The sequence below is a fragment of the Dendropsophus ebraccatus genome, chromosome 5 (assembly GCF_027789765.1).
Source record: "Dendropsophus ebraccatus isolate aDenEbr1 chromosome 5, aDenEbr1.pat, whole genome shotgun sequence".
NCBI lineage: Eukaryota > Metazoa > Chordata > Amphibia > Anura > Hylidae > Dendropsophus > Dendropsophus ebraccatus.
Window position 1 is genome coordinate 130,961,632 of NC_091458.1, and position 12,096 is coordinate 130,973,727.

General features: G+C 42.8%; 1 protein-coding gene across 1 annotated transcript; it reads left to right on the forward strand.

The window, feature by feature from the left end:
* The first annotated feature begins 1,370 nt into the window (after nt 1–1,370).
* LOC138793815 (fatty acid-binding protein, liver) lies at nt 1,371–7,165 on the forward strand. Its single transcript, XM_069972516.1, has 4 exons — nt 1,371–1,498; nt 1,788–1,960; nt 3,325–3,414; nt 7,028–7,165. The coding sequence occupies exons 1-4, from the start codon at nt 1,432–1,434 to the stop codon at nt 7,076–7,078; spliced, it is 381 nt and encodes a 126-aa protein (XP_069828617.1). The 5' UTR covers nt 1,371–1,431; the 3' UTR covers nt 7,079–7,165.
* Nucleotides 7,166–12,096: the final 4,931 nt, after the last annotated feature.

Consider the following 12,096-nt stretch of genomic DNA (forward strand, 5'->3'; position numbering starts at 1 on the left):
AAAAAAGGCCATAAGGATAAATGTAAGAAAATCACTTTTATTCTCTGAATCCTAGCCTCTAAGGGAACATAACAGTGGGTTAAATTCTTCTAATCTTCTAACAGATTTCAATGGGCAGCAACTGTGGAATCGCTGTGTTACTCAACCGGTTTGGCTTTGGGCCACACCAGGGAGTGGAGACTAGGTGCCCTCTAGGTCTTCTGCCTTTATCCCGATCCAGGATGCAACAGCTGGCCTTCTGCGGCTAGAGGACACTAGGTCGCTCCACAAGTGTAGTACATATGGCAGTATCAGATGGAGACAAGCTGCCTCTATAAATCCAGAGTAGTTGGCCGCATACACACCCTAGTGGCCAGGAGTGTCGCTGCAGCAGAAGGTTGAAGAACATGCCGGAAGGCATGAGCAGCCCCAGAACGAGCATGGAGCACAGCAGAAGAGCGAACAGGAAGTCATCGCCGCTAGTGAGTCTCGTCCGGCAGTGTATATAAACTATCTGTGGTGATTTAGAAAGTATATGTCAGGAGAGGTGGTTATTGAAACAATAACCTGCACTCACCTTCATGACTCCGCCATCGGCACACCGCACAGAGGGGACAGAGTGACATGATACCATTGTCGCTTGGAGACAGCAGGCCATATATGAACTGACTTTTTAGTTACCAAAGTTGTGATAGTACCTAGCAATCTCTATAATTTCTATTATAATTTTCCAATAATTGCATGTGTAATTAAGCACAGATGTATAAGGCATGCACGGTACAAGCCTTTATTCTGCCAGAATACTGAATTTTGTGCAACAAATTAAAGCACAGGAAGGGATCTGTTTTTAATAATGATATTTTATAATAATATTTATATAAGCAACAACAGATTCCGCAGCGCTTTTTACATGTAATTTCGACATATACTGCGCCCCCTGCGGGATCCTTCAGGTATAGACCGGGTTCGTGACATCACATTTTTTTAGGGAAAATTTAAGCCCTCCTGATCTACAAAATTGAGGGAAATAGCACTATATGTGCATTTCCCATAATTAATTTCTATTAGGAATTTCTTTAACTCTGCTTATGAAATATGAAACATATTAAAAATAGATTTTGGCCAAAGTTCTCCTTTAACTGTGGGCGAACAAAGATGAAAATATTTTATAAGACAGTGCTTGTCATAATTACTTTTCTCGGGTTAGTACAATGGAAGGTTCATGTTACATAATATTCACTAACACAGACAACACAGAACACTGAACTGTAGGTCATTTCTCTGCTCCTCAAACAAGCCATTAATAATTGATGGTTGGATGGTTAATTATTATGACATCCAAAGCATCCATTAGGGTGCTGGTTAGATATAAGCTGCTTTAGCACAAGCAATATCACTTATCACTCCTCTCACTTCCATTTTATTGCCTCCGCCAGAACATCAAGAGTCACCATGGCCTTTAATGGAACCTGGAACGTCTATGCTCAGGAGAACTATGAGAATTTCCTGAGAGCTGTAGGTAAGAACAGCATGCATTACACTCTACACATCTGTTGCTAATCTTGTAAAATGTTGTTCTCGTATTCACTACAGGGTTCTTTCATGTCTAGCACTTCAGGATATGTTGTACCAGTGGGTGTCATTGCCATTTTAGATATAGAAATGAAAAAAAAAATGCAGTATTTAGGTCCCATACAATACCATGATTTTTACTCTGACCAATTCCCAGTGTGCTTAGGCACATGGACTGGAAATATTTTCCACCAGCAATCTGTATCTGAAGTTTGCCCATAATATTTGTATTCCAGGTTTGCCGGAGGATGTAGTCAAAATAGCAAAGGATATCAACCCTGTAATTGAAATCCAGCAAAATGGAAATGACTTTGTTGTTACCTCAAAGACCGCAAAGCAAACTCATAGCAATTCCTTTACTGTTGGAAAGGAGTCAGAAATCACTAGCATTGGTGGAAAGAAGATCAAGGTAAAGAGTTATCAAGTTAATGTAAAACCAAGTCATTGGGGGAGATTTATGAAAGGGTGTAAATATACACCTGGTGTAAACTGCCCACTGCAACCAATCACAGCTCAGCTTTTGTTCTACCAGAGCTGAAAGCTGAGCTGTGATTGGTTGCTGTGGGCAATTTACACCCTTTCATAAATCTCCCCCATTGTGTTTAAATGTGTCTGGATATAATGTCCTGTAAATATTACTGACACTATATACTAAAAAAGGTTTTCTGGGGCCGTAATATTTTCCATGCAGCAAGTTGAAAATTATGAGATGTAGTTTGTGAAAAATATAGAAATACATATTATGAAATTCCAGAATATAGTATTTATGGGCAGTGGCATAGCTACCATAAAGGCAGACCATGCCACTGCTGCAGGGCCCATGCACTTTAACTGTGAGTGTTAAATGCTGAGACGCTGTGACTGACAGAGCAAGAAGACATTGGCCTTCTGCCCTGCAAGTCTCTATTGTGGCAGTATTGCACCTCCAGTCACAAGAGGCCCCCCCCCCCCCCACATACTCACCTGGCCTGGCACAGTCCCCTAGTGTTAGTTCTCTCAGTTTCCTGGCTCATGAGTGACGACTCTCAGGAGCTGGGGAGCTTGAAGATTGAAGGGACGTTGAAGCACTGCACCGGGTTAGGTATGGGGGGGAGGGTTCGTACAAGATTCATGGGGCTCTATACAGTTTTTTGCTACGGGGCCCCATGAATCCTAGCTACACCCTTGCTTGTGGGCTTAATGCAAATGACCATATTACAGCTCTGTACAACCTTTGTTCTTATTGAGCTGTATTACTAATTTATATGAGGCCATAGATTTATATGAGGCCCCACTCTACCTTTGTATGCTCCTGATTAAATATACAACAGAAACAAAAGTCTTACCAGATAAGGAAAGACTTAAAGGGAACCAATAAGCCCAACTGGGCTAATGGGCTAATGTGGTTCCCTGGAACACTGTATAAAGCTCCTGAGCAGCCCGTGTAGAAGCTTTATACGGCAGAAAAAGAAGTTTTATTCCCCGGGTGCGCAGTAGGCAGAGGCGGGGAGGTAGTCATCTGGGCGGCTCCCCGTCTGTGTATAGTCACCCCTCTCTCCCTGTCAGCGCACTCGGCGAAAGATTGACAGGGAGAGAGCCCAGTAACGTGTATGAATCAGATTGTAGCCCCTTGTCCTTGTGTTAACCCCTAGGCAAATGAAGCTAGAAAACTCCTTTAACATCTGGCTGTAACATTTTTGCTTATGGAAAAAAAAGCTAGTAAAACCACTGCTCTGTGTGAATCATTACCTATGAATAAAATAAAGGAATTACTTTTTTGTTTTTGTTTTTCAGGTTACTGTTCATCTAGAGGGTACAAAACTTACCTGCAAGAGTGATGCATTTTCTCACATTCAGGAAGTCAAAGGAGATGAAATGGTGGAGGTATGTTTCTTATAGATTAGAGGATTTAACCAAGCCCTACACTGTGGATAGCTGTCGGACAAACAAGCATTTAACTGACAACTATCTCCGTCAACCCTTCTATACATATCAAACTTGGTTTAGCTAAATGTGTATGTGTTTTTAATAAATGATGGCGCTGTCCCCTAATGTACCTTAATATATGGCACAACTATACCCAAATGATCTATACCACTGTCCCCTAATGACATGCCAACATGACCAAATGAACTGTACCACTGTCCCCTCTAATATTCTGTACCATTGTCCCTTCTAATATTCTGTACCACTGTCTTCTCTAATCCTCTCTAATATTCTGTACCACTGTCCCCTCTAATATTCTGTACCACTGTCCCTTCTAATATTCTTTACCACTGTCCTTTCTAATATTCTGTACCACTATCCCCTCTAATATTCTGTACCACTGTCCCCTTTAATATTCTGTACCACTGCCCCCTCTAATATTCTGTACCACTGTCCCTTCTAATATTCTGTACCACTATCCCCTATAATATTCTGTACCACTGTCCTTTCTAATCTTCTGTACCACTATCCCCTATAATATTCTGTACCACTGTGCCCTATAATATTCTGTACCACTGTGCCCTATAATATTCTGTACCACTATCCCCTATAATGTTCTGTACCACTGTCACCTATAATATTCTGTACCACTGTGCCCCATAATATTCTGTACCACTGTCCCCTCTAATATTCTGTACCACTGTGCCCTATAATATTCTGTACCACTATCCCCTATAATAGTCTGTACCACTATCCCCTATAATATTCTGTACCACTGTCCTTTCTAATATTCTGTAACACTATCCCCTATAATATTCTGTACCACTGTCCTTTCTAATATTCTGTACCACTATCCCCTATAATATTCTGTACCACTGTCCCCTCTAATATTCTGTACTACTGTCCTCTCTAATATTCTGTACCACTGTCACCTCTAATATTCTGTACCACTGTCCTTTCCAATATTCTGTACCACTATCCCCTATAATATTCTGTACCACTGTCCCCTCTAATATTCTGTACCACTGTCCCCTCTAATATTCTGTACCACTGTCCTCTCTAATATTCTGTACCACTGTCACCTCTAATATTCTGTACCACTGTCCTTTCTAATATTCTGTACCACTATCCCCTATAATATTCTGTACCACTGTCCCCTCTAATATTCTGTACCACTGTCCTTTCTAATATTCTGTACCACTGTCCTTTTTTAATATTCTGTATGTAAAACTACAGAGATTGTGATGGTAAAAGTGCTGATTTTTATATTGGAGTTGTAGCTTTGTTCAGACTAGAAGAAAGGCCACATTCACACAGAAGCACTTTGGTCAACAATTTGTATCAGTATTTGTCAGCCAAAACCAGGAAGGTTTGTCGAAACTGTCGAAATTTTGCCTTACACATACTGATACAAAATTCTGATCAACACACTGCTGTGTGAAATTGGTCTGAGGCATCTTTCACACATAATGGGGCTGATTTACTAACGTGTTCCCATTAGAAAATTGTCAGTTTTTTGTCCATTTTCCTTGTCGGTTTGGTGTAACGACACATATACTAAAGGCAATTTTTCCAAAAACCCGACAAACCCAACATTTTTGTCCAAAAGCCCACCAAATGGGCGAGTCGTGGGTATGTCTGGGTGGGTTTAAAACCTGCCACAACCAATTTACTAAGCAGTCATTTTTTGATGGGTTTACCATTCTGGAAAGCAGCCACTTCTAATTTTTCAGAACTGTATATTATGTCCACAATCTTCATCAAAAAAATTTGACAGTAGTGCGACAGTAATCTGTATTTGCAAAAAATGGGAAGGAGTTTAATTAAAGGACAAGTGCCATGAAAAACTTTTTCCCAGTAATTGAAGCACATTACAAAGTTATATAACTTTGTAATGTGCTTCAATCACCTATCTGCCTCCCTTCCCTGTCTTTTCCCCCCTCCACCCCCCACCAGGAAGTGTCCTGACTCACACAGACCTGATTACTCTCGTCCCTGTCACCAAGCTCTTCTCTCAGCTCCTTCTCCTATTACACCAGCCTCCCCCCTCTCCTGCCTTGTCAGGTGACAAAGTGAATAAAATAAAAAGGAATTGAGGTACTCACGGTCAGCGCTGTCCACATAGAGAAGTGGCCGAAAGCTTATATAAATGCATTTAATATAGTGAAAAATATATTTAATATAGCACAAATATGACGCGTTTCGAAGACATACGTCCTCTTCATCAGATAAAACAAAGTGCACTTTGTTTTATCTGATGAAGAGGACGTATGTCTTCGAAACGCGTCATATTTGTGCTATATTAAATATATTTTTCACTATATTAAATGCATTTATTTAAACTTTCGGCCACTTCTCTATGTGGACAGCGCTGACCGTGAGTACCTCAATTCCTTTTTATTTTATTCACTTATTCTCTCCACGGGCCCCATTATTTTGGGAGTATCCTGTGTTTTTGGTACAGTCAGCTTAGCAGTCCCTAGAGGTAGTAGGCCCCTATACAGTGGACTGTCACCTAACAAGACCCTGGATTTGGAGTTGTACTCTGTTGAGGAGTGATATGCACAAAGCCCAAGTGGCATCCAGGTGAGTACCTTCTCACATAATCCTTATCCTTGGTGTATTGAGGTATCACACGAGGCGCCGGTGCCCGCTTTTTTCTTTTTCTCTCCCTTGTCAGGTGACAGGCTTGCTCAGCTCCCATTGGCTGAACAACTGCAAGCCATCACTTGTCACATCTCACTTGCTTATCTTCCCTCCGACTGACTCCGGCACATAGGCAGCCCCCCCCCCCCCCCCCCCCCCCCCCCCCCCCCCACACCTCATACCCTCTCTCCTGCTGCCGTGGACTCAGTGAAGGAGTTATGTCACTAGAGAAGATAAGCTGAGCAAGCAGAGTCACCTGACAAGGAGGGGGAGGCTGGTGTAACAGGACCTAGAGCAGCCCTCCTGCTGATGACTCATCCTCACAAGAAGGAGCTGCCTGGTGACGGTGACGACAGTAATCAGGTCTGTGTGAGTCAGGACACTTCCTGGTGGGGGGTGGAGGGGGGAAAAGACAGGGAAGGGAGGCAGATAGGTGATTGAAGCATATTACAGAGTTATATAACTTTGTAATGTGCTTCAATTACTGGGAAAAAGTTTTTCATGGCACTTGTCCTTTAAGGTTATTCGTATTTTTTGAAGACGTTACGGACATCACATTTTACTTAACGTGAATCACATACACTTCTACTGGCTAATCTGTTCCACAATTATGGCCTATACTAGGACATGTCCTATTTTTTGCAATACAGATTGCAGATCCCTAAAACTAGTGTAAACAGCCCAATAGAAATCAATCAGTCCTTAATTTGTCTATATTTACAGATTGTGTAATAAGGCCTAAGACTGGAACCAACACCAAATAGAAAACCAGAAAGAAAAAATGTGCACATCTTCTGTGTCCTAGATACACTTTTGGTGTTCTGACCAAAAATACTATGCGTGAAAGATCCCTAAAAGGGTAGCACATAAGGCATATTATTTGCGCAAAAACGTAATTTAACACTTTTTTTTTTCTTCCCTACAGACAATCACTGTTGGCTCAGCAACACTAGTCAGAAAAAGTAAGAGGGCATAATGCAAAATCCTGCAAACAGTCTTTATTTTTATACCAAAAAAAAACCCCTAAAATGTGTCTTTTAATAAAGTAACAATTTAGGTTCAATGTGTCTCTCATTCTATTAAAAGGGTCAAACAGGTTAGAAACTGTTATAAATTCTAAAAAGAAAAAAAAACTGGTTATGAAGATGGAATGAAAGTAAACACAAAAACAACATAAGTGTCTACAGAATCCACTGCATATAAACAAGATCCCTCAATGCAAACTGCAGATTACATTATGTAATTGAGTAATGTGGAACAGAGCAACCAAAAGAAATGTGTCAGAATTCAGGTGCAAACTACCAAAAACTGTCAGACATGGTGGATTTGTTACATGTTTTTGACACCTTTTGCACATCATTAGATGCTTTTCCAAAGTGTCTAGAGAAGATGGTATGGCGGAGTGAATTCAAAAAATTTAACAAATGTAATCTCACACATAGGTGAAATCGTTGACTGTTTACACTGAACGATCTGCAAATTTTTTGCGAACGATCAACGATGATTTGAGAACATGTTGAAAGATCAAAATGAACGATTTATTGTTCGTCGTTTGATCGTTCGCTGCGTTTACACGTACGATTATCGTTCGAATTCGATCGTTATCGTGCAAATTCGAACGATAAATCGTTCCGTGTAAAAGGACCATAAGTATAAGCCATCCCACCAGCACACACAAAACAAAAGGGCAAATTAAAGAGAAACAGCAGGTTAGAACACTCTGAGGCCAGGTTAACCTTTTTTTTTTTACCGAAAACTGATGACATCCGATGCCACTAAAATATCATCAGGTGTCCTCTCATTTTTTTGTCTGTGGTTTTGTTGAGCATGGTACTCAGTTCGTACCAGACTGTTGTCTATCTAGTCCAAATTAGGTCTACATACAAAAAAAAAATTATATATATATATATATATATATATATATATATATACAACTACTCTGACACCATGTCAAGGCAGAACTCGTTTATTATAAGCATTACACAAGGTTATATAGCAGCAAGTCAGAACAAAGAGGGGAGTTATAAAGATAAGATGCCAGGCATTCACCATAGACATTATTCAATCATTTGCATAGTAGGTTGTATTACATAGCTCATGGATTGCGTAGTTATCGTCTTTAGGTATAGGGGACACTCTTAACAATGGAGTTTACAGAAATGTCTTCATTTCCACCACTGTCCCCCTATGAAGACTATTCTGTCCCTATAAAAAATTAAAAAAAAATAATAATCTTTATTATACAAGTGGGGGTTGTCTGTAGAACTGTATACAGTGGTGCCTTGGATTACGAGCATAATTCGTTACGGGACCGTGCTTGTAATCCAAATCCACTCTTAAACCAAAGCAAATATTTTCTTTTAAGAAATTATTGAAATACAGACAATTGGTTCCACAAACCCAAAATAATGATTTTATATGCTGAACAACATGTAAAACTAATGAAACAAACATCTACAAACAGCTGAATATGTTACTGTAACTGTAAAGTATAGCAATCAGAATGTGGTGTATAATATATAGTAACTGCATAAACCTGAAAAACAGCAGCAGTTTGTAGATACAGGTAGTACAACAGGCTAGAATAGGAAAGCAGGGCTGCTGTCAGAGGTCTGTGTGGTCACATGACAGCAAAGGGGAAAGGGTTCGTGTTCAGCATGGACCAATCTGGAAGGGAGAATCACAGAGCCATGCAGGAGGACAGTGACAGAAACTTTTCTATACAGCCATGTAAATAGCTGAGTGTGAGTGCAGGCACATAGCAGCATTGTGTATAGATGAGTGTGACTGCAGGCATATTATAGCAGGAATGGAGAGGATGGGAAACACAAGGGCTGACAGAGACTGCAGGGAGCATGAAGGAATGAGCAGGGCAGATACAGGCAAAGTATAGCAGCGCTCTTTGTCCAGGGAGAGAGGGGTTACAGCTATGGAGACATTACCCCCACAGTCTGGTCCCCTGATGCAAGTCCCAGCCTAAAGTGGATCTGCCATGATTTGGAAGGGAGAGAGACGTCCTGGGTCAGAGTACAGTGCTATAGACCACGCTATGCAGACCATGCCCCTCCCCCCCTCACACCCAGTACAGGGAGCTCTTACACCAAAGCAATGCTCTTACACCAAGTTACAATTTTGAAAAATGGTGAACGGTGAGCAAAACGCTCTCAATCCAAGTTACTCCTAAACCAAGGTACCTTTTTTTCACAAAACTTTGTTTAACCTTCCTAGCCACCAGGTAAAAACATCCATTAATAAATGTGCAGGACAGTCGTCAATCTTTGTGCCAGCCCCCTCAATGACATTAGTTAAGGCCGCTGGGGGTAAGAAACTTTAGGAGCTAAAGTGGCCAACGGACTAGAAGTAATAACTGGATATAAGGGTGTTGGCTTAAAGGGGTTTTCCCCCCAAAATTATTTTTGCATTAATACGCTGCCCACCCGTAGCTTTCCATCTTTCCAATATAAAGTTATTATGGATTCTGCACAGTTTTGCTGTTATCCAGCTGCATTCACCCCCACGGATTGCAGAGAATCATCAGACCTCAGTCCACACCGACACGCTCCCTGCTCCTGGCCCCCACCCTCTGTGTCGGCATCACGTGTCCTCAGTCCCAGCACAGTGAAGTGACTGAGAACACTGATTGGGTGGCTGCTGTTAGAGAGGGAGACAGTGATCAGCGCAGCTGTGACAGCTGCCTCTCTAACAGCAGCCACCCGGTCACCCCCAGCCCAGAGCTCACCCCCCGTGTCCAGAGCCTCCCGTCGCACCGTCCAGCACTCACCCGCAGCACACAGCCCCCCACCCCACAACCAACCGACCCATCACCCGTGGCAACCCTCACTCACCCGCAGCATAGCCTCCGCACTCACCCGCGGCACCCCCCCCCCCCGCCCCCGCGATCGCTTGCGGCAAGCTCCGCCCCCGCAAGTGCCAGCTGCAAGCTCCGCCCCCGCAATCGCCCGCGGCAAGCTCCGCCCCCCGCAATCGCCCGCGGCAAGCTCCGCCTGCTACGCCGTCCCCCCAACTCAGCTCTGCTACACCGTCAACTCAGCTCTGCTACATTGTCATCCCCAACTCAGCTCTGCTACACCATCACCGCCAACTCAGCTCTGCTACGCCGTCCCCCCAACTCAGCTCTGCTACATTGTCATCCCCAACTCAGCACTGCTACACCATCACCGCCAACTCAGCTCTGCTACGCCGTCCCCCCAACTCAGCTCTGCTACGCCGTCTCCCAAATCAGCTTTGCTACGCCGTCACCGCCAACTCAGCTCTGCTACGCCGTCACCGCCAACGCAGCTCTGCTACACCGTCATCCACAACTCAGCTCTGCTACACTGTCACTTCCACCTCAGCTTTGCTACACCGACACCGCCATCTCAGCTCTGCTACACTGTCATCATCTCCTTCATTGTCTCAGCTCTGCTACATCGCCATCATCAGGCAGAAGCATTGCATGATGGGAAATGTAGTTTCCTATGTTGGATATAGTTTGGCTTTTAGAAAAACTTGTAACTCAGGAACGGCAGCAGCTAGAAAGATGGGAGACAGCTCAAAATACCCAGGGGGACTTGGTGAGTAAGGCCAGCTAGGTTTGGGAGCATTTCATTTTTTTAGCTCTTGGGGGGAATACCCCTTTAAGGCATGGTGGTAGGTGGTGTCATGTTAGGGGCTGTTTCTGAAGGCACCTTTTTTCTTGGGGGGGGGGGGCAGAGGTGATGGAATGTGATCCACAACTGTGACAAATAGGATGGGAGTTAGGATTTTTTTCACCGAGTCCAGTAGTCACTGCCATTTTAGAGAGGTGGCTGTCCTCCTCCAGCTCCCATCTGTCTGATTCACATACGTTATACTTATCATCAAAACTTTCCGTTCCACCACTCTGATGCTTGTCTCTTGCGAATTCTGCATAAGTTAGCTTTCCTTTCTTATCTTTTCAAGGCTTGCACCTGCGTGAAGGCATGTTACTTTCACGGTTTCTTTCTAATTCACTACATGCTTTTTTTCTTCTCACCCAGAACTCCCACAGTCTGAGTCATATGCTACTTCACTTGTTAGACACACAAAACAATCAGAGAGAGAGAATTCTGAGCTACCTTCGTCCATCCGGTCTACACAAAGGGCTCACAGCTCACTATATGCCTTACGGGGGGAGGCAGGCTTTTACCGGTATCGCCAGCCTCCCAAAATGTGTCACCTCCTCTGTCCCCTGTGACACATATACAGATGTTATCAGTAAGAGGTTCTGACCTCCGACTTCCATAAGCACCCTACTCAAAACAATTCTCTTCTGCCCTGACCTCTTTCTTAGACATGTACACATCAACCACAGATAGGCAAGCGTTTTACCATGTTCTTGACCTCAGGCTTTTGTAGCTACCAACTGCAAGCTGACAGACCTCATGCAAACAGACAGCAGGCTAGGAATAGTTCAGGTAAGATAACAGAAATTTCTTATCTTAAACAATGGAGGTGCGCTCTCCCATTCCCAAGCCAATGTCTACAAAGGTTCAGTGGCTATTTTTAGTTGACCAAGGTCAGTTTCACCCTTGGTCGCCAAATTGTTGGGGATGGTACTTAATCCGTACCAGACCATTGTCTATCTGCTCTAAATTATATATATATATATATATATATATATATATACATGCATATGGAGAACTACTTTGACGCCATGTCAAGGCAGAACCCATTTATTATAAGCATTATGCTGCGTTTACACTGAGCGATTATCGTCTAAATTTTTGCTATGACGATCGCATTTGAGTGATAATCGTTCTGTGTAAACACAGTGAACGATCAAGCGACGAGCGAGAAATCGCTCATTGTGAACCTTCAACATGTTCTCAAATTGTCGCTGGTCGTTTGCTAAAAATTCGTAGCACATAGCATAACACAAGGTTATATAGCAGCAAGAAGTCAGATCAGAGAGGGGTGTTATATAGATAGGATGCCAGGCTATTATTCACCATGGACAGGTTATGCATTTGCATA

Coding starts and splice junctions, on each gene's coding strand:
- LOC138793815 (XM_069972516.1), top strand. CDS start 1,432: ATGGCCTTTAATGGAACCTGGAACGTCTATGCTCAGGAGAACTATGAG. Junction 1,499..1,787: donor GAATTTCCTGAGAGCTGTAG/GTAAGAACAGCA, acceptor TTTGTATTCCAG/GTTTGCCGGAGGATGTAGTC. Junction 1,961..3,324: donor TTGGTGGAAAGAAGATCAAG/GTAAAGAGTTAT, acceptor TTTGTTTTTCAG/GTTACTGTTCATCTAGAGGG.